Genomic DNA, 22,890 nt, shown 5'->3' on the forward strand with positions numbered 1-22,890 from the left:
ACTGTATCAATTAGACACCTTGGCATCACGGTTACCCGTGTCAATTAGGCCTCATTATAATAACATTTCAATGCGTATCACAGTAAGGAACAGTGCTATCAATTAGGCGAACATTCCCGCATTAGCAATCTCAGGCTATCCATTAGGCGGGCACTTTCGCATTAGCAGTTCGGCACAAGGCCCATTCAATATAATTCTCAACTTTTATTTCATTCCTTGTTCCTCATTTTTCTTTCTTCACTTTATCTCTCAATATCATTGTCTTTAACTTTAACCTTTCTTAGGGGCAACTTACACATTTTCATTAAACTAAGTCCTTGAACTTTTATAGAAATTCGGACATATTCTCCTCTAAAATAGCACTAAAACCACCCTTACGGGTTCCCTCAGCTTTAACAACGTTCAAACTTTCCTTAACTATTTACCAGGTAAACATTCTTAATTGGTCATTATACTCTCTTTAATCCCTTTAGTTATTGTAAATCACGGGTTTAGAAAATAAAACTTGGTTCTGGGGCATTCCGACCATAACTGAAAATTGTACAAATGTTTTAAAATTCTGCTATCATTGCAGAAAAACAGCAGTGAGCAGTAAATTTGTTAAATTCACTAAAAATTCAGTTCTCATCCATTGCCTTTCAAAATTTATGTACTTAGACAAGACTCTTTCAGCTTTCTAGAAAATCAAATTTCAGATTATTACCATGTCACATGAAAAAGTTATGAGCTTAGGAACACAGCCCTGTTTTCATAAACCAGTTCAGAGTTTCCAGCAAATGACTGATTTTCCAAGTGACTTATCTAAGTCTACAAAATAGATATGAACATGAAACTTGTACTCACTTAAAATAGACTGATAGATCTTCAAAATCCTTTTGGAATCAACTCAAAATTCTGTTTAAATTAAAAGTTATAGCATCTGAAAGTTCATACTGCAGAACCAGAAAACCAAAAAATCTGCAGCAACCACTAAACTTCAAAAAATCATATCTTCCAAACCGCTTGGCCAAATTCTCTGAAATTTTTATGGCATGTTCAAGACACACTAAAGTTTTACAGAAAAATAATCTCATCTAAAAATTAGGTCTGGAATGCTCCCAGAAAATCATTCGTTTTACTGCCAATTATGCATATTTCTGTAGAAATTCTGCACAAACCATTTCCAACAACCTCACATACCAAATCCTATATTCAAGCCTAGGATTCATCTAAAACCATAATTTTACCTTTCTTTTGACTAACTAAAGTTGCTAGCATAATCAACACAGCTCTAAGAGTTTATATTCATTAATTTACCCCTTGTTGCAAAGGCCCACTCATAACTCAAACTCACTTTTCTGCATCTTTATCATAACAAAAATTCACTATACACTTTTCAACAAACAAACACATGATAAACCATCAATCATAAGCAGTATACACAGCTGCAAGTAACATATCTTGTATAGACTATCCCTTACCTCTCTTCGAGAATTTCACAAACCAAAGCCTGTCCTTTGCTATATTAAATCAGAAAACCCTAACAAACATAATTAAAGAGATTTGTCAATTCATAGAGCTAATTGGCCGAGTTGCATATGGAGCAAGAGAAGAGTTCTTACTCTTGTGATGGGCTGAATTGATTGGTTTGGTTACCAATTAAAAGAATTGGAGCTCAATAAGGGTAGAATCTTTAATTTAGGAAAAATCAACAGAACACAAGTTATTGGTTCTTACCCAACAAGAGGAACACTAAGAAAACCAGGAAAAGAAAGAGGTAGGGTTCCTTCTTTGGCTTCGGGTAGCAGCTCTCTTGATGACCCTTCTCCTTCTTCTTGGTGGTGACACACGCAGATGATGATGATGATGATTTCTGCTGGGTCTTCCTCTTCCTTCTTCTTGGCCGCCACTCTTGCTTCCTTTCTTCTCTTCGTGTGGTTTTCAGGAAAATTGAGAGACTTGGCTCATCTATATATATATCTACAGAAGGTGGAAAGAGGTGAGCTGGTGTGACAAGGCTTCGTGGCCTCTTCCTCTTGCAACACCACATCACAGTATTGCTTACATGAAGAGGTAACCATGGTCTTGGACAACACGTTCGGTTGTGAGAGAAGAAGGGAAGATGAGTTTAATCAGAGTTTCTCTAGGTCTGGGTTATTTAAGGAAAGCATGGTTTGGTTGAACCGGGAGAAGGGAAATCAAACCGGTTCAAAAATTTGAATTATCTAACTAATATGGTTCAGGGGAAAACTTATTCCATAGAATAATTGAATCGGAGAAAGGTTCGTCGCTTGGAAGCACTAAAAGAAAAGTTTTGCGCTACGTGTTCTAATTCTAATTCGTTATCTATGCTACTTATATATAAACCTATGCGTGTCAGCGAACGCTGTAAAGAATAAAAAAAATCACAGGCCTTATGGGGTAGGGTGGTTACATTCTACCCTCCTAAAAAAAAATTTTGTCCTCAAAATTTCGTTACCTCGAGTGTGGGGATCGGTTTTGGTAGTATTTCCCGCATCCAAGACAAACACCCTTCCTGGCTGTTGCTATCCAGGGAAACCAAATTCAGGCTTTCGTCGAATGCATTCTTTGGCTATATGTTCGGGCTTTTCGCAATTATAGCAAATCCCAGACTTCAGCAAGCAGGGTTTTCCCCCATGATTCCTTCCACACACAGTGCATATCAGTCTTGGTTGGGTCGATTGCAATTGTTTGCCTAAGTCCGGCTGCCGAGTTACCTTGAAGTTTCTTCCTTGAGGAGCGAGGTTACGATTGAAATCCCTTGTTGGAAGGTTCCTGTGCTTAGTTTGTGCTGCCACCAGCTTCTTTACACATTCCTCCGTCAGTTGGCTCTTGTTAACTAATTCTGCAAAATTCTGTATTTCCATCGGGCCCACATGAGCTAACAGTTCTTCTCTAAGTCCTCCTTCGAACTTGATGCACTTCCATTTCTCGAATGCAGCTGGTGCTCCTTGACAAATATTCGAGAACCGGCATAACTCTTCAAACTTGCGAGTGTACTCACTGACTGTCATGTTTTCTTGTTTCAACTGAAGCAACTCCAATTCCTTAGCGGTGCGAGAACACTCAGGAAAATACTTCTTATAAAATTCAACTGAAAATTCCTCCCAGGAGATGTCAATAGCTTCTCTTCCTAGTAGTTGGAGTATTCCCTGCCACCAATGTTGCGCGTCATTCCTCAACATATAAGCAGCAAATTCCACTCGCTGTCCTTCAGGGACTTGTTGGGCTCGCATTGCTCGTCCTATTTCTTTAAACCAGTCATCAGCTCGTGTAGCACTAGTGTTCCCATGGAATTGAGGCGGATTTATCTTCAAGAAAGTGGCTAGAGTCATGGGCCGGTTACGTAGTCCAGCTTCACCTTCTTCGCCATTTTCATTTTCTTGTCTAGGCCCATGGTTATTTTCAATTCCATTCTGACGATCAAGACGTTCAGCTACTCGGTTAGTAGCAGCTACTGATTCACGTACATCAGCGGCCATAGCATTTACAGATTCGAGAATAGCCGCTGCATCAGGGAAATTTCCCTCACTTGTTCCTCCCAGTCAAGGGCATCTTCGCCTATTCGCAGCCATTTGAGTCCTATCAATACCCAATAATCAATATTAAGGTGATCAGTCTTAATATATCAAAATCAAGTATTAATATTACTACAATGGATGTTCACAGACCTTCATGCAGAATATATTACCAAAATATCCTAACTGCATGGTATAAAAAGATTCAGAGTATGCAAGAAAGCATAGACAGTCCATCCCAAGGCTCAAAGGACGAACTGCTCTGATACCAACTATAACACCCCAACTTTCGACACGTCATGACCAATGCCAAATGTTCAGGTGTTACTCATCGTGCGGCCTACTTAGCTCTAGACTCAGATTTTTATAAATTAATATCAATAAAAGCCTTTATCGGTTTAGTCGTGAACAGATTACTACTCGTGGAATAGCGTTTAGTTGCTCGCAAGGTTAGTTTCTTCAGAGTTGTCGTGTAAGAAAACACAAGGCAACAGAAAATAACATATATAAACATATATATAATATACCCATGAGTTAAGTTCAAGGATACGTGTCATCCATCAAAGCCGAGTATCACACCAAGTTATACGTACATATACAAAAGAAGAAATCAGTCCCAACCCTCACACGGGTTTCCTAAGCTGGAACCAAACTACTAAGACGTCCTACCCCTCTAAAAGTACTACAAAAGTGAGGGGAAAGTGATACTAAGATAATCAAACAGGAGCGAAAGATCCACTGCGACTAACTCTGGAGTGATCTCCGAACGTTGTGCAAGAAAGAGGTCCAAAACATGCTCCATATGAAGACTCCGCCGCGCGCCAGATCCTCATAGCTCAGCGGTTAGAACGAAACTCACAGGGCTCCTCTGCCGGACCCGTTTGGGGAGGGGGAAAAGAAAGAAAAGAAGGGTGAGAACCTAGAGTTCTCAGTAAGGAAAAAAGAGAACCTAGGGTCTTTATCTCTAAGTTGTCGCGAAACAGAAAAAGAACAAACACAGAGACTCAAGGCACAAACATATTTATAACAAGTAAGTAGCATGAACAAGAAAGAAATGGCAGTAAATAATTCACAAGAAGTTCATATGCGCAAACAAGATGATGCATGCCTGTTCCTAGCGCAGGCCATGAGCTCATGCGTCGGTTTTCTACCCGCAACCCGACGTTACTCAGAGTGAACCCCGAGTATGGTCCCTATACTGTGTCAATTAGACACCTTGGCATCACGGTTACCCGTGTCAATTAGGCCTCATTATAATAACATTTCAATGTGTATCACAGTAAGGAACAGTGCTATCAATTAGGCGAACATTCCCGCATTAGCAATCTCAGGCTATCCATTAGGCGGGCACTTTCGCATTAGCAGTTCGGCACAAGGCCCATTCAATATAATTCTCAACTTTTATTTCATTCCTTGTTCCTCATTTTTCTTTCTTCACTTTATCTCTCAATATCATTGTCTTTAACTTTAACCTTTCTTAGGGGCAACTTACACATTTTCATTAAACTAAGTCCTTGAACTTTTATAGAAATTCGGACATATTCTCCTCTAAAATAGCACTAAAACCACCCTTACGGGTTCCCTCAGCTTTAACAACGTTCAAACTTTCCTTAACTATTTACCAGGTAAACATTCTTAATTGGTCATTATACTCTCTTTAATCCCTTTAGTTATTGTAAATCACGGGTTTAGAAAATAAAACTTGGTTCTGGGGCATTCCGACCATAACTGAAAATTGTACAAATGTTTTAAAATTCTGCTATCATTGCAGAAAAACAGCAGTGAGCAGTAAATTTGTTAAATTCACTAAAAATTCAGTTCTCATCCATTGCCTTTCAAAATTTATGTACTTAGACAAGACTCTTTCAGCTTTCTAGAAAATCAAATTTCAGATTATTACCATGTCACATGAAAAAGTTATGAGCTTAGGAACACAGCCCTGTTTTCATAAACCAGTTCAGAGTTTCCAGCAAATGACTGATTTTCCAAGTAACTTATCTAAGTCTACAAAATAGATATGAACATGAAACTTGTACTCACTTAAAATAGACTGATAGATCTTTAAAATCTTTTTGGAATCAACTCAAAATTCTGTTTAAATTAAAAGTTATAGCATCTGAAAGTTCATACTGCAGAACCAGAAAACCAAAAAATCTGCAGCAACCACTAAACTTCAAAAAATCATATCTTCCAAACCGCTTAGCCAATTTCTCTGAAATTTTTATGGCATGTTCAAGACACACTAAAGTTTTACAGAAAAATAATCTCATCTAAAAATTAGGTCTGGAATGCTCCCAGAAAATCATTCGTTTTACTGCCAATTATGCATATTTCTGTAGAAATTCTGCACAAACCATTTCCAACAACCTCACATACCAAATCCTATATTCAAGCCTAGGATTCATCTAAAACCATAATTTTACCTTTCTTTTGACTAACTAAAGTTGCTAGCATAATCAACACAGCTCTAAGAGTTTATATTCATTAATTTACCCCTTGTTGCAAAGGCCCACTCATAACTCAAACTCACTTTTCTGCATCTTTATCATAACAAAAATTCACTATACACTTTTCAACAAACAAACACATGATAAACCATCAATCATAAGCAGTATACACAGCTGCAAGTAACATATCTTGTATAGACTATCCCTTACCTCTCTTCGAGAATTTCACAAACCAAAGCCTGTCCTTTGCTATATTAAATCAGAAAACCCTAACAAACATAATTAAAGAGATTTGTCAATTCATAGAGCTAATTGGCCGAGTTGCATATGGAGCAAGAGAAGAGTTCTTACTCTTGTGATGGGCTGAATTGATTGGTTTGGTTACCAATTAAAAGAATTGGAGCTCAATAAGGGTAGAATCTTTAATTTAGGAAAAATCAACAGAACACAAGTTACTGGTTCTTACCCAACAAGAGGAACACTAAGAAAACCAGGAAAAGAAAGAGGTAGGGTTCCTTCTTTGGCTTCGGGTAGCAGCTCTCTTGATGACCCTTCTCCTTCTTCTTGGTGGTGACACACGCAGATGATGATGATGATGATTTCTGCTGGGTCTTCCTCTTCCTTCTTCTTGGCCGCCACTCTTGCTTCCTTTCTTCTCTTCGTGTGGTTTTCAGGAAAATTGAGAGACTTGGCTCATCTATATATATATCTACAGAAGGTGGAAAGAGGTGAGCTGGTGTGACAAGGCTTCGTGGCCTCTTCCTCTTGCAACACCACATCACAGTATTGTTTACATGAAGAGGTAACCATGGTCTTGGACAACACGTTCGGTTGTGAGAGAAGAAGGGAAGATGAGTTTAATCAGAGTTTCTCTAGGTCTGGGTTATTTAAGGAAAGCATGGTTTGGTTGAACCGGGAGAAGGGAAATCAAACCGGTTCAAAAATTTGAATTATCTAACTAATATGGTTCAGGGAAAACTTATTCCATAGAATAATTGAATCGGAGAAAGGTTCGTCGCTTGGAAGCACTAAAAGAAAAGTTTTGCGCTACGTGTTCTAATTCTAATTCGTTATCTATGCTACTTATATATAAACCTATGCGTGTCAGCGAACGCTGTAAAGAATAAAAAAAATCACAGGCCTTATGGGGTAGGGTGGTTACATTCTACCCTCCTAAAAAAAAATTTTGTCCTCAAAATTTCGTTACCTCGAGTGTGGGGATCGGTTTTGGTAGTATTTCCCGCATCCAAGACAAACACCCTTCCTGGCTGTTGCTATCCAGGGAAACCAAATTCAGGCTTTCGTCGAATGCATTCTTTGGCTATATGTCCGGGCTTTTCGCAATTATAGCAAATCCCAGACTTCAGCAAGCAGGGTTTTCCCCCATGATTCCTTCCACACACAGTGCATATCAGTCTTGGTTGGGTCGATTGCAATTGTTTGCCTAAGTCCGGCTGCCGAGTTACCTTGAAGTTTCTTCCTTGAGGAGCGAGGTTACGATTGAAATCCCTTGTTGGAAGGTTCCTGTGCTTAGTTTGTGCTGCCACCAGCTTCTTTACACATTCCTCCGTCAGTTGGCTCTTGTTAACTAATTCTGCAAAATTCTGTATTTCCATCGGGCCCACATGAGCTAACAGTTCTTCTCTAAGTCCTCCTTCGAACTTGATGCACTTCCATTTCTCGAATGCAGCTGGTGCTCCTTGACAAATATTCGAGAACCGGCATAACTCTTCAAACTTGCGAGTGTACTCACTGACTGTCATGTTTTCTTGTTTCAACTGAAGCAACTCCAATTCCTTAGCGGTGCGAGAACACTCAGGAAAATACTTCTTATAAAATTCAACTGAAAATTCCTCCCAGGAGATGTCAATAGCTTCTCTTCCTAGTAGTTGGAGTATTCCCTGCCACCAATGTTGCGCGTCATTCCTCAACATATAAGCAGCAAATTCCACTCGCTGTCCTTCAGGGACTTGTTGGGCTCGCATTGCTCGTCCTATTTCTTTAAACCAGTCATCAGCTCGTGTAGCACTAGTGTTCCCATGGAATTGAGGCGGATTTATCTTCAAGAAAGTGGCTAGAGTCATGGGCCGGTTACGTAGTCCAGCTTCACCTTCTTCGCCATTTTCATTTTCTTGTCTAGGCCCATGGTTATTTTCAATTCCATTCTGACGATCAAGACGTTCAGCTACTCGGTTAGTAGCAGCTACTGATTCACGTACATCAGCGGCCATAGCATTTACAGATTCGAGAATAGCCGCTGCATCAGGGAAATTTCCCTCACTTGTTCCTCCCAGTCAAGGGCGTCTTCGCCTATTCGCAGCCATTTGAGTCCTATCAATACCCAATAATCAATATTAAGGTGATCAGTCTTAATATATCAAAATCAAGTATTAATATTACTACAATGGATGTTCACAGACCTTCATGCAGAATATATTACCAAAATATCCTAACTGCATGGTATAAAAAGATTCAGAGTATGCAAGAAAGCATAGACAGTCCATCCCAAGGCTCAAAGGACGAACTGCTCTGATACCAACTGTAACACCCCAACTTTCGACACGTCATGACCAATGCCAAATGTTCAGGTGTTACTCATCGTGCGGCCTACTTAGCTCTAGACTCAGATTTTTATAAATTAATATCAATAAAAGCCTTTATCGGTTTAATCGTGAACAGATTACTACTCTTGGAATAGCGTTTAGTTGCTCGCAAGGTTAGTTTCTTCAGAGTTGTCGTGTAAGAAAACACAAGGCAACAGAAAATAACATATATAAACATATATATAATATACACATGAGTTAAGTTCAAGGATACGTGTCATCCATCAAAGCCGAGTATCACACCAAGTTATACGTACATATACAAAAGAAGAAATCAGTCCCAACCCTCACACGGGTTTCCTAAGCTGGAACCGAACTACTAAGACATCCTACCCCTCTAAAAGTACTACAAAAGTGAGGGGAAAGTGATACTAAGATCATCAAATAGGAGCGAAAGATCCACTGCGACTAACTTTGGAGTGATCTCCGAACGTTGTGCAAGAAAGAGGTCCAAAACATGCTCCATATGAAGACTCCGCCGCGCGCCGGATCCTCATAGCTCAGCGGTTAGAACGAAACTCACAGGGCTCCTCTGCCGGACCCGTCTGGGGAGGGGGAAAAGAAAGAAAAGAAGGGTGAGAACCTAGAGTTCTCAGTAAGGAAAAAAGGGAACCTAGGGTCTTTATCTCTAAGTTGTCGCGAAACAGAAAAAGAACAAACACAGAGACTCAAGGCACAAACATATTTATAATAAGTAAGTAGCATGAACAAGAAAGAAATGGCAGTAAATAATTCACAAGAAGTTCATATGCGCAAACAAGATGATGCATGCCTGTTCCTAGCGCAGGCCATGAGCTCATGCGTCAGTTTTCTACCCGCAACCCGACGTTACTCAGAGTGAACCCCGAGTATGGTCCCTTTACTGTGTCAATTAGACACCTTGGCATCACGGTTACCCGTGTCAATTAGGCCTCATTATAATAACATTTCAATGTGTATCACAGTAAGGAACAGTGCTATCAATTAGGCGAACATTCCCGCATTAGCAATCTCAGGCTATCCATTAGGCGGGCACTTTCGCATTAGCAGTTCGGCACAAGGCCCATTCAATATAATTCTCAACTTTTATTTCATTCCTTGTTCCTCATTTTTCTTTCTTCACTTTATCTCTCAATATCATTGTCTTTAACTTTAACCTTTCTTAGGGGCAACTTACACATTTTCATTAAACTAAGTCCTTGAACTTTTATAGAAATTCGGACATATTCTCCTCTAAAATAGCACTAAAACCACCCTTACGGGTTCCCTCAGCTTTAACAACGTTCAAACTTTCCTTAACTATTTACCAGGTAAACATTCTTAATTGGTCATTATACTCTCTTTAATCCCTTTAGTTATTGTAAATCACGGGTTTAGAAAATAAAACTTGGTTCTGGGGCATTCCGACCATAACTGAAAATTGTACAAATGTTTTAAAATTCTGCTATCATTGCAGAAAAACAGCAGTGAGCAGTAAATTTGTTAAATTCACTAAAAATCCAGTTCTCATCCATTGCCTTTAAAAATTTATGTACTTAGACAAGACTCTTTCAGATTTCCAGAAAATCAAATTTCAGATTATTACCATGTCACATGAAAAAGTTATGAGCTTAGGAACACAGCCCTGTTTTCATAAACCAGTTCAGAGTTTCCAGCAAATGACTGATTTTCCAAGTGACTTATCTAAGTCTACAAAATAGATATGAACATGAAACTTGTACTCACTTAAAATAGACTGATAGATCTTCAAAATCTTTTTGGAATCAACTCAAAATTCTGTTTAAATTAAAAGTTATAGCATCTGAAAGTTCATACTGCAGAACCAGAAAACCAGAAAAATCTGCAGCAACCACTAAACTTCAAAAAATCATATCTTCCAAACCGCTTGGCCAAATTCTCTGAAATTTTTATGGCATGTTCAAGACACACTAAAGTTTTACAGAAAAATAATCTCATCTAAAAATTATGTCTGGACTGCTCCCAGAAAATCATTCGTTTTACTGCCAATTATGCATATTTCTGTAGAAATTCTGCACAAACCATTTCCAACAACCTCACATACCAAATCCTATATTCAAGCCTAGGATTCATCTAAAACCATAATTTTACCTTTCTTTTGACTAACTAAAGTTGCTAGCATAATCAACACAGCTCTAAGAGTTTATATTCATTAATTTACCCCTTGTTGCAAAGGCCCACTCATAACTCAAACTCACTTTTCTGCATCTTTATCATAACAAAAATTCACTATACACTTTTCAACAAACAAACACATGATAAACCATCAATCATAAGCAGTATACACAGCTGCAAGTAACATATCTTGTATAGACTATCCCTTACCTCTCTTCGAGAATTTCACAAACCAAAGCCTGTCCTTTGCTATATTAAATCAAAAAACCCTAACAAACATAATTAAAGAGATTTGTCAATTCATAGAGCTAATTGGCCGAGTTGCATATGGAGCAAGAGAAGAGTTCTTACTCTTGTGATGGGCTGAATTGATTGGTTTGGTTACCAATTAAAAGAATTGGAGCTCAATAAGGGTAGAATCTTTAATTTAGGAAAAATCAACAGAACACAAGTTACTGGTTCTTACCCAACAAGAGGAACACTAAGAAAACCAGGAAAAGAAAGAGGTAGGGTTCCTTCTTTGGCTTCGGGTAGCAGCTCTCTTGATGATCCTTCTCCTTCTTCTTGGTGGTGACACACGCAGATGATGATGATGATGATTTCTGCTGGGTCTTCCTCTTCCTTCTTCTTGGCCGCCACTCTTGCTTCCTTTCTTCTCTTCGTGTGGTTTTCAGGAAAATTGAGAGACTTGGCTCATCTATATATATATCTACAGAAGGTGGAAAGAGGTGAGCTGGTGTGACAAGGCTTCGTGGCCTCTTCCTCTTGCAACACCACATCACAGTATTGCTTACATGAAGAGGTAACCATGGTCTTGGACAACACGTTCGGTTGTGAGAGAAGAAGGGAAGATGAGTTTAATCAGAGTTTCTCTAGGTCTGGGTTATTTAAGGAAAGCATGGTTTGGTTGAACCGGGAGAAGGGAAATCAAACCGGTTCAAAAATTTGAATTATCTAACTAATATGGTTCAGGGGAAAACTTATTCCATAGAATAATTGAATCGGAGAAAGGTTCGTCGCTTGGAAGCATTAAAAGAAAAGTTTTGCGCTACGTGTTCTAATTCTAATTCGTTATCTATGCTACTTATATATAAACCTATGCGTGTCAGCGAACGCTGTAAAGAATAAAAAAAATCACAGGCCTTATGGGGTAGGGTGGTTACATTCTACCCTCCTAAAAAAAAATTTTGTCCTCAAAATTTCGTTACCTCGAGTGTGGGGATCGGTTTTGGTAGTATTTCCCGCATCCAAGACAAACACCCTTCCTGGCTGTTGCTATCCAGGGAAACCAAATTCAGGCTTTCGTCGAATGCATTCTTTGGCTATATGTCCGGGCTTTTCGCAATTATAGCAAATCCCAGACTTCAGCAAGCAGGGTTTTCCCCCATGATTCCTTCCACACACAGTGCATATCAATCTTGGTTGGGTCGATTGCAATTGTTTGCCTAAGTCCGGCTGCCGAGTTACTTTGAATTTTCTTCCTTGAGGAGCGAGGTTACGATTGAAATCCCTTGTTGGAAGGTTCCTGTGCTTAGTTTGTGCTGCCACCAGCTTCTTTACACATTCCTCCGTCAGTTGGCTCTTGTTAACTAATTCTGCAAAATTCTGTATTTCCATCGGGCCCACATGAGCTAACAGTTCTTCTCTAAGTCCTCCTTCGAACTTGATGCACTTCCATTTCTCGAATGCAGCTGGTGCTCCTTGACAAATATTCGAGAACCGGCATAACTCTTCAAACTTGCGAGTGTACTCACTGACTGTCATGTTTTCTTGTTTCAACTGAAGCAACTCCAATTCCTTAGCGGTGCGAGAACACTCAGGAAAATACTTCTTATAAAATTCAACTGAAAATTCCTCCCAGGAGATGTCAATAGCTTCTCTTCCTAGTAGTTGGAGTATTCCCTGCCACCAATGTTGCGCGTCATTCCTCAACATATAAGCAGCAAATTCCACTCGCTGTCCTTCAGGGACTTGTTGGGCTCGCATTGCTCGTCCTATTTCTTTAAACCAGTCATCAGCTCGTGTAGCACTAGTGTTCCCATGGAATTGAGGCGGATTTATCTTCAAGAAAGTGGCTAGAGTCATGGGCCGGTTACGTAGTCCAGCTTCACCTTCTTCGCCATTTTCATTTTCTTGTCTAGGCCCATGGTTATTTTCAATTCCATTCTGACGATCAAGACGTTCAGCTACTCGGTTAGTAGCAGCTACTGATTCACGTACATCAGCGGCCATAGCATTTACAGATTCGAGAATAGCTGCTGCATCAGGGAAATTTCCCTCACTTGTTCCTCCCAGTCAAGGGCGTCTTCGCCTATTCACAGCCATTTGAGTCCTATCAATACCCAATAATCAATATTAAGGTGATCAGTCTTAATATATCAAAATCAAGTATTAATATTACTACAATGGATGTTCACAGACCTTCATGCAGAATATATTACCAAAATATCCTAACTGCATGGTATAAAAAGATTCAGAGTATGCAAGAAAGCATAGACAGTCCATCCCAAGGCTCAAAGGACGAACTGCTCTGATACCAACTGTAACACCCCAACTTTCGACACGTCATGACCAATGCCAAATGTTCAGGTGTTACTCATCGTGCGGCCTACTTAGCTCTAGACTCAGATTTTTATAAATTAATATCAATAAAAGCCTTTATCGGTTTAATCGTGAACAGATTACTACTCGTGGAATAGCATTTAGTTGCTCGCAAGGTTAGTTTCTTCAGAGTTGTCGTGTAAGAAAACACAAGGCAACAGAAAATAACATATATAAACATATATATAATATACACATGAGTTAAGTTCAAGGATACGTGTCATCCATCAAAGCCGAGTATCACACCAAGTTATACGTACATATACAAAAGAAGAAATCAGTCCCAATCCTCACACGGGTTTCCTAAGCTGGAACCGAACTACTAAGACGTCCTACCCCTCTAAAAGTACTACAAAAGTGAGGGGAAAGTGATACTAAGATAATCAAACAGGAGCGAAAGATCCACTGCGACTAACTCTGGAGTGATCTCCGAACGTTGTGCAAGAAAGAGGTCCAAAACATGCTCCATATGAAGACTCCGTCGCGCGCCGGATCCTCATAACTCAGCGGTTAGAACGAAACTCACAGGGCTCCTCTGCCGGACCCGTCTGGGGAGGGGGAAAAGAAAGAAAAGAAGGGTGAGAACCTAGAGTTCTCAGTAAGGAAAAAAGGGAACCTAGGGTCTTTATCTCTAAGTTGTCGCGAAACAGAAAAAGAACAAACACAGAGACTCAAGGCACAAACATATTTATAACAAGTAAGTAGCATGAACAAGAAAGAAATGGCAGTAAATAATTCACAAGAAGTTCATATGCGCAAACAAGATGATGCATGCCTGTTCCTAGCGCAGGCCATGAGCTCATGCGTCAGTTTTCTACCCGCAACCCGACGTTACTTAGAGTGAACCCCGAGTATGGTCCCTTTACTGTGTCAATTAGACACCTTGGCATCACGGTTACCCGTGTCAATTAGGCCTCATTATAATAACATTTCAATGTGTATCACAGTAAGGAACAGTGCTATCAATTAGGCGAACATTCCCGCATTAGCAATCTCAGGCTATCCATTAGGCGGGCACTTTCGCATTAGCAATTCGGCACAAGGCCCATTCAATATAATTCTCAACTTTTATTTCATTCCTTGTTCCTCATTTTTCTTTCTTCACTTTATCTCTCAATATCATTGTCTTTAACTTTAACCTTTCTTAGGGGCAACTTACACATTTTCATTAAACTAAGTCCTTGAACTTTTATAGAAATTCGGACATATTCTCCTCTAAAATAGCACTAAAACCACCCTTACGGGTTCCCTCAGCTTTAACAACGTTCAAACTTTCCTTAACTATTTACCAGGTAAACATTCTTAATTGGTCATTATACTCTCTTTAATCCCTTTAGTTATTGTAAATCACGGGTTTAGAAAATAAAACTTGGTTCTGGGGCATTCCGACCATAACTGAAAATTGTACAAATGTTTTAAAATTCTGCTATCATTGCAGAAAAACAGCAGTGAGCAGTAAATTTGTTAAATTCACTAAAAATCCAGTTCTCATCCATTGCCTTTAAAAATTTATGTACTTAGACAAGACTCTTTCAGATTTCCAGAAAATCAAATTTCAGATTATTACCATGTCACATGAAAAAGTTATGAGCTTAGGAACACAGCCCTGTTTTCATAAACCAGTTCAGAGTTTCCAGCAAATGACTGATTTTTCAAGTGACTTATCTAAGTCTACAAAATAGATATGAACATGAAACTTGTACTCACTTAAAATAGACTGATAGATCTTCAAAATCCTTTTGGAATCAACTCAAAATTTATTTTAAATTAAAAGTTATAGCATCTGAAAGTTGATATTGCAGAACCAGAAAACCAGAAAAATCTGCAGCAACAACTAAACTTCGAAAAATCATATCTTCCAAACCGCTTGGCCAAATTCTCTGAAATTTTTATGGCATGTTCAAGACACACTAAAGTTTTACAGAAAAATAATCTCATCTAAAAATTAGGTCTGGACTACTCTCAGAAAATCATTCGTTTTACTGCCAATTATGCATATTTCTGTAGAAATTCTGCACAAACCATTTCCAACAACCTCACATACCAAATCCTATATTCAAGCCTAGGATTCATCTAAAACCATAATTTTACCTTTCTTTTGACTAACTAAAGTTGCTAGCATAATCAACACAGCTCTAAGAGTTTATATTCATTAATTTACCCCTTGTTGCAAAGGCCCACTCATAACTCAAACTCACTTTTCTGCATCTTTATCATAACAAAAATTTACTATACACTTTTCAACAAACAAACACATGATAAACCATCAATCATAAGCAGTATACACAGCTGCAAGTAACATATCTTGTATAGACTATCCCTTACCTCTCTTCGAGAATTTCACAAACCAAAGCCTGTCCTTTGCTATATTAAATCAGAAAACCCTAACAAACATAATTAAAGAGATTTGTCAATTCATAGAGCTAATTGGCCGAGTTGCATATGGAGCAAGAGAAGAGTTCTTACTCTTGTGATGGGCTGAATTGATTGGTTTGGTTACCAATTAAAAGAATTGGAGCTCAATAAGGGTAGAATCTTTAATTTAGGAAAAATCAACAGAACACAAGTTACTGGTTCTTACCCAACAAGAGGAACACTAAGAAAACTAGGAAAGGAAAGAGGTAGGGTTCCTTCTTTGGCTTCGGGTAGCAGCTCTCTTGATGACCCTTCTCCTTCTTCTTGGTGGTGACACACGCAGATGATGATGATGATGATTTCTGCTGGGTCTTCCTCTTCCTTCTTCTTGGCCGCCACTCTTGCTTCCTTTCTTCTCTTCGTGTGGTTCCCAGGAAAATTGAGAGACTTGGCTCATCTATATATATATCTACATAAGGTGGAAAGAGGTGAGCTGGTGTGACAAGGCTTCGTGGCCTCTTCCTCTTGCAACACCACATCACAGTATTGCTTACATGAAGAGGTAACCATGGTCTTGGACAACACGTTCGGTTGTGAGAGAAGAAGGGAAGATGAGTTTAATCAGAGTTTCTCTAGGTCTGGGTTATTTAAGGAAAGCATGGTTTGGTTGAACCGGGAGAAGGGAAATCAAACCGGTTCAAAAATTTGAATTATCTAACTAATATGGTTCATGGGAAAACTTATTCCATAGAATAATTGAATCGGAGAAAGGTTCGTCGCTTGGAAGCACTAAAAGAAAAGTTTTGCGCTACGTGTTCTAATTCTAATTCGTTATCTATGCTACTTATATATAAACCTATGCGTGTCAGCGAATGCTGTAAAGAATAAAAAAAATCACAGACCTTATGGGGTAGGGTGGTTACAACAAACTCATTTCAACCATAGTAACTGGCACCAGGATATCCCTCACTGTATTTGTTTGTCATGATAGACCCTACAGCTTCCATCACAGAGACAGAAGTGAAATTGTTTGAGGGTATGACTTTCAGCCCCTTCACATAAACAAAAACAAGATTTCCATATGTGTGGTGAAAACTGAAAAGCAAAACTCTACCATCATCTCATCAATCATCATATATGATAGGCAATAAAACATTCAAATGTTTTGCATAAACTCAGATAGTTGGATAATTTTTTTCAAGATTTTCTATATCCCTGGCAAAGATGCAAGTAATAATAAACTAATATATTACCTTCCATTGTCTAGCTTTCTCTAGCTCAATTATATCCGCAATCTCAAGATCAACTTCCTCAAGTGAAGCATTCAATTGCTTTGGCCACTGCAAAGGCAAATCAATATATTACGATAGAAGTCTGATTTTTCTTTCTTTCTGCTTGAAAGTTGAAATAATATGTATATCTAGATATGCATAACATTAACTGTAATTATATAATAAGCTTACCAAAACTTGGGATTTTTCTTTGTCGTAAACAGCTTCATTAAGTAAAGAGGACTACATTCAAAAGCAAGGGAAAGGAATGGCAAGTAGTTAATTGGTTAAGGTAGGGGAGCATAGAACATTATGAATATGAATATTTGTTATTATAAAGATAATAATATAATATAAAGCATATATGGTTGGAAATTTGATTAAAGAAGACCTTGTAGTAAAAAGTGGTGCCTGCACTGAAGAGAGGATGTAAAGGCTTGTCCTTGGAAGTTGAAAGCCTGCAAAGAAGCGCCATTGCCTGTGTGTTGTTGGCTCTTAATGATCCACTCCTTATTCCTTAGCCCCACTTCTGCTCTTGGATGGTTCATTGTCACTGCTACTAACAAAGTGTGCAATAGTGGTAAACAACCCTTACAAGGTTTACTACCAGCCAGCACAGAATTAAATGTCCATAGTGATCAAATTTCTACATGATTTGAAAACTGTAAAATATTTATATATACACCAATTATCTTGTGCAACTTATATTACTTGTTGAAACTGAATAACCCCTTCTTCATTACTTCCACCTAACCTTGAAATTTTAACAATTTCTTGTACAATCAAAATTAAACTCATCTTTCTTGTACTCTATTTAACAATTTTATTTTAAAAATTATTTTTACTTGCAGTTTTTAGCTTCCTCCGATCCTATAAAAATGTCTAAACATGGACCAATAATGCAAATTGAAACCACCATCAGCACCACTACATATAATAATAAATTAAATAAGCATGAAATCAGTTGCTGCTACATGTGTTCTTATGATTTTAGTGACCTCAATAACTAGTTCTGAGGCAACAATTTCATCATGCAATGATGTGATTAAGAACCTAAAGCCTTGTGTGAGTTACTTGGTGATTGGAAGTGGTAAACCACCAGGACCATGTTGCTCTGGCGTTAAAGCTTTTGCAGCTACTGCAGCAACCTCTACTGATAAGAAAACTGCATGCTAATACTAAATTTAAACTAATTATTTCAAGGTCACAAGCACTATTTAAGTTCAGCATGTTAATACTCATCAGATGAATGAAAAGATGATGTCTATCTTCAAGTGGTTCTTATTTAAGTAGCTTCCATCTTCTAAATAGTTCCAAATCTATTTATCTTTATCACCTGCATATAAAACAACCTCATTGGTAACAACTTCATTGTTCTCTAAAGCAAATAACTTAACAAAGCACAAAAACAAGTTTCAAGCTAATAAAAGAATTTGTTGATATGTCTGCAAAAGAAATATGTCACATACAACAATGATTGAATAAATGCATAAACAAAAAAAATAAGCATTCAAGAAATTCATCAAACACGTGCTACGTAAATTAGTAAAGCACCAACCGAGAGCATATTTACAAATCAAAACCGCGAAGAGAATGCAAATTTGTATACACGCATGTAAGAAAAAATCGAAGAAATTACATGAAGACTTTACCCCCAATTTCTACTAACAAGGAAGAAAATCAAAACCTAAAATTACAGAAATAGAAGTAGTAACAATTCGCAGAACAAAATATGAGTAATTAAAAGAAGAGAATGTGGATTTGTATATAAACCTAATTCAACGAAGATGGAGAAGGAGAAGCTTCACAGAGGACAACACGGTGGAGCAGGAAAAATCACGCAGCAAATCCATCAATTAAAGTGAAACGTTGATGGAGGAGATCGCATCTAGAAGAAAAGCGTTGATGTAGGAGCTTGCCTCCAGAGGAGAGCCTCGTGGATGAGATTGCAGATCTCATGTTGCGATGCAGTTTCTTCTTGGTTTGTCACATTGCGATGGAGGTTCGATTAAATAACACAATCTTTATTAATAAAATAGAAGAATTTTTATATCAGGGAAGCAGAGTGAGTAATGGCGTTTAAATCTGTCAAAAGCACAAAAAACCCACTGCTTTCTGCAATCAAATTATGGCAGCCGCATAAACCGCCTTAATTTATGAATATAATGGCAGTTTTATAGAAACACTATTATGTTGCTGTCATTTCGTGCTCTTTTTTGTAGTGGTATTACTTGTGGAGCTTTGGTAAGGCTTTGAGCTAAGGGTTGGTGGAGACTTCCAAGAAGAAGCTCAATTATTTTGGCTACAAGAGGTACGGTTTAAGTTTCATTTAAGTATCATGTGGTGTGATGAGAATTCCTAGGCTAGATGCCCCTAGGATTAAGTTTGGATTGTGTAAATGGTTGGTACTAATATGCATAGTTGATATGTAATGTAAATTAATGATTGGGTTGAGAATTGTGTGAATTTGTATGTTTGGTGTGTTGAGAATTTGATGAATTGGATAATGAATATAGGTTTGTAGAATATGCATTTAAATTGTGAATCTGGGCCGGAGGCAGTGAATCTTGGGCCGGAGGCCGAAAAGAGGTAAGGAAGGTAAGTTGATGTGTGTATTGTGTGATGATATAAGAGATTGGATGGATTTTAGATATTGAATGTGTGAATAATTAGTTTGATTATTGAATAATAAGGTTTGAGAAATTGAGGTGTGGAATTTGATAGTTTTGGGTGAAATTGTGTATATGAGGTAGGTTTGGTTTTGGTTGAATGTCATTATGTGAATGTGGTTGGATTGTGGTCATTTGGATGAGTGGAAATGACTTTGGCTTGTGAACATTGGAAAAATTGGTGATTTTTATTTTTGGGTAAAAACTGATTTTTGACCAACTTTGGCGGTCCATAACTTGGTCCACGGAGGCTGGAATTCTTCAAAATTAGATTTTTATGAAAGTTTATTCAACGATCTTTCCCAGGGTTTAGAAATGGTTGAGAAAGAAATTTTGTAGAAGAAGTTATGTGTGTTGGAAGTTTGGGGTTTGAAAATGTAATTCTACAACTTTTTAAGTTAGTAAAATTTTTGGTAAAACGTACTCCGACGCGCACGCATGGCCGACGCGCACGCGTCACTCACGATTTTTACTCTCTCACACGTGTGCCTGGCCGACGCGTACGCGTCGCTTTATTGATGCAAGTGCCCAGTAGAAAAATCCAGAGAGTTGCGCTGGTACTGTGTTGGGTTTGTGCGAGGAGCACAAAACGCACCCACGCGTACGCGTCACTGACACGCACGCATCACGTTACCTCTCTGCTTCCCATGCGTGTGCATGAATGACACTCACGCGTCACTTCCTTTTCCGCTTTCCACGCGTGTGCAAGAGCAATGCGCACGCGTGACCTGTTTTCAGCAAAAGTTGATTTTGAGTTTTTAAAGTCGAATTTCACACTTTTAAGCCTCCATTCTCACTCTTTCAGTCTTAAAGCCTTATAGTATGCCTAGAAATGAGAAGGGACTAGGAAGAGTGGTAGCTTGAGGGTGAAGTAAAGGGAGAGTAATGATGAATTATGATTAATGATGACTGTATGAGTTGCTGAGGGTGATGATGAAAGTACGGTGTATGCCGTGAGCCAAAGAGCTATATTTAATAATGATTATTGGCTGGTTATGGGTTATATTATGAGCCGAATGGCTATGATAAATTGATTTACAGCTGGAAATGAAAATATGGCTTTGAATGATTGTTTTATCTTGAGCTCTCTTTCTTGAAAGTGCGACGAGGATCCCCTTCCTTGTTTCTCCTGGTATTGTAAAATCACCCCCAACGAGATGGTGGGAGGTTAGGATCCCCTTCTTGGTACCTCCTGGGCATATGAGAATGTACCTCCTGGGTAGATGCAAGGGTTGTGGTTGCGCCCCACTTGCTCCAGGTTGGTTAGTATGGAGGCTCCCCGGGTGGACGCAAGGGTTGTGGTTTCACCCCACTTGTCCTGGATAATGATGAGTGATGTATAAAATGTGCAATTATGTGATGTATAAGTGACGATATGGTCATGATGAATGATTATGGAATGTTATGAATGAATGTGAAATGATTATCTGAGATACAAGTTTCCTGCATGAAAGTAGTGACTAGCCACCACGTGCTCCAAGTTGAGACTTGATACTCTGCTGACCCTATGTCGTAAGTGTGGCCGGACAATGTGAAAGTTTCGGATGAGCTTGCCCCATGGATAAACACCAGTGTGGGTGTTGTATGACTATGGTTATGATTATGTTTATGATTGAGAATTACTCGAGTTGGGGATGCACGACAGAGGGATAGTCTAATGGTTAGTTACCAAGACTTGTCGGGTTGGCTTTATAACCAACAGATGAGACTCATCAGCCATAGGGCAGGCATACATCATTTGCATATGTTTGAATTGTTTATGTTTGTCTATTTGTTTTGGATTGCTATATCATATATGCTATGTTACATGATTATGTGCTACTTCTTTTACTTGTACCTTATTGTGTATTACTTGCCTGTATTGCTTGTGTTTGTACAATTGAGAGGTCCCTCATGCTAGTGTCGATTGACGCTGAGGGCTGTTCTTGATGAGATGAGTTGATGATGTAATTGAATAATGATGATGATTATTGAATGAGACAATTTGAGTTTCCTGGGTAGACGTAGTGAAGTGATTTCACTTGCTTCAGGTGAGGATATGAGGTAACGATACAGAATTATTGAGACAGAATAACTTATGAAGGTTTGGCTTATGATTCTGATTCTGATTTGTTGGAGAGTTAGAAAGTTGGGAAGCATGAGGAAGAGGAATTAGATCTAGCATTCCTTTATGACAGTTGCCTATTTGTGGATTAGCGAAAATATAGGGTGAATATTGGGTGAAAGGAAGTTTAGGATGCTTAGTGAGTTTTTATTACAATGCATTGTATTTATTTGGCACTTTTACCGTACTGGGAACCCATGGGTCGGGGGTCCTCATTTCATATATGTCTCTTGTTTTTCAGATGCAGGTCTAGGTACTCACAAGTGAGTTGTGGTTCATCTGAGAGATGGCGAAGATCTTTATATTCTCTTCTTTATATTTTGCTTAGAATCTCTCCACCTTTATTTTGAAAAGCTTATATTATGTATTGAAATCTTTTGAATTTGCCTATAGAGGCTTTCATGTTTTATTTGGGAGAGATTAGGAAGTACTGTTGTCAACTACTTTCATACTGTACCCTAGCCGACCTAAACTTCGCGGGTCGCGACTAGTGGCTATTTACTTATGTTATATATGTATATAATGTCCTCCTCTTATTCTCCTTTATGCCTTTATCTGTATATTGCTTTCGACTTCACCCTTTATCTTTAAGTTGTCGAAACGTGAGTGATACAACTTCGCAATTTTTTTTACTCAATTTCAGGCTTATCGATTAATACTTCCTTTCAATTCTAATTATAATTATGTATTATAATCCATCTGAGAGTCGTACTACCGTAATATCATTGACTTATGACTCGAGCATAAGGATTTTAATATTAGGGTGTCACATAAAACAGTATAAATATGAAGGAAATTGGAGTTTCGTAGAGAAAGTTATGAACATCGAAAGTTACGTATAGAAAATTGAACTTTGTAAAGTTGCAAAAAACTAGAATTTCTGGTTGGTTTAATTATTCTGTTGGTCCCTATAGTTTTGCAAAATTTTTAATTTGGTCCCTATACTTTTTTTTTTCCTTTTGATTGAGTCCTTGCACCAATTTTTTTTATTGAGTCCCTACACTTTTTTTTTTACTTTTATTTGAGTCCCTGCACCAATTTTTTTTAGTTGGGTCCCTATACAATTAAGTCAATTACTACCAAGAAGGACCTAATTGAAAAAACAAATTGGTGCAGAGACTCAATTAAAATAAAAAAAAGTATAGGGACCTAATTGAAAATTTTACAAAATTATAGAGACCAACCGAGTAATTAAACCTTTCTGGTTTGG

At 38.3% G+C, this 22,890-nt stretch overlaps 3 protein-coding genes across 3 annotated transcripts; all 3 read right to left on the bottom strand.

Annotated features, from left to right (window-relative positions):
* Positions 1-2,525: 2,525 nt before the first annotated feature.
* Positions 2,526-3,482, bottom strand: LOC130949255 (uncharacterized). Its single transcript, XM_057878026.1, has one exon. The coding sequence runs from the start codon at positions 3,480-3,482 to the stop codon at positions 2,526-2,528; it is 957 nt and encodes a 318-aa protein (XP_057734009.1).
* A 3,757-nt stretch (positions 3,483-7,239) lies between these two features.
* On the bottom strand, positions 7,240-8,196 carry LOC130949256 (uncharacterized). The gene has a single exon (XM_057878028.1). The coding sequence runs from the start codon at positions 8,194-8,196 to the stop codon at positions 7,240-7,242; it is 957 nt and encodes a 318-aa protein (XP_057734011.1).
* Positions 8,197-11,955: 3,759 nt separating this feature from the next.
* On the bottom strand, positions 11,956-12,912 carry LOC130949258 (uncharacterized). Its single transcript, XM_057878029.1, has one exon. The coding sequence runs from the start codon at positions 12,910-12,912 to the stop codon at positions 11,956-11,958; it is 957 nt and encodes a 318-aa protein (XP_057734012.1).
* Between the last annotated feature and the right edge of the window lie 9,978 nt (positions 12,913-22,890).

Source organism: Arachis stenosperma, chromosome 9, assembly GCF_014773155.1.
Source record: "Arachis stenosperma cultivar V10309 chromosome 9, arast.V10309.gnm1.PFL2, whole genome shotgun sequence".
Lineage (NCBI taxonomy): Eukaryota > Viridiplantae > Streptophyta > Magnoliopsida > Fabales > Fabaceae > Arachis > Arachis stenosperma.

Bases quoted from the DNA above. Each gene is read 5' to 3' on its own strand.
- LOC130949256 (XM_057878028.1), bottom strand. From the start codon at position 8,196: ATGGCCGCTGATGTACGTGAATCAGTAGCTGCTACTAACCGAGTAGCT.
- LOC130949255 (XM_057878026.1), bottom strand. From the start codon at position 3,482: ATGGCCGCTGATGTACGTGAATCAGTAGCTGCTACTAACCGAGTAGCT.
- LOC130949258 (XM_057878029.1), bottom strand. From the start codon at position 12,912: ATGGCCGCTGATGTACGTGAATCAGTAGCTGCTACTAACCGAGTAGCT.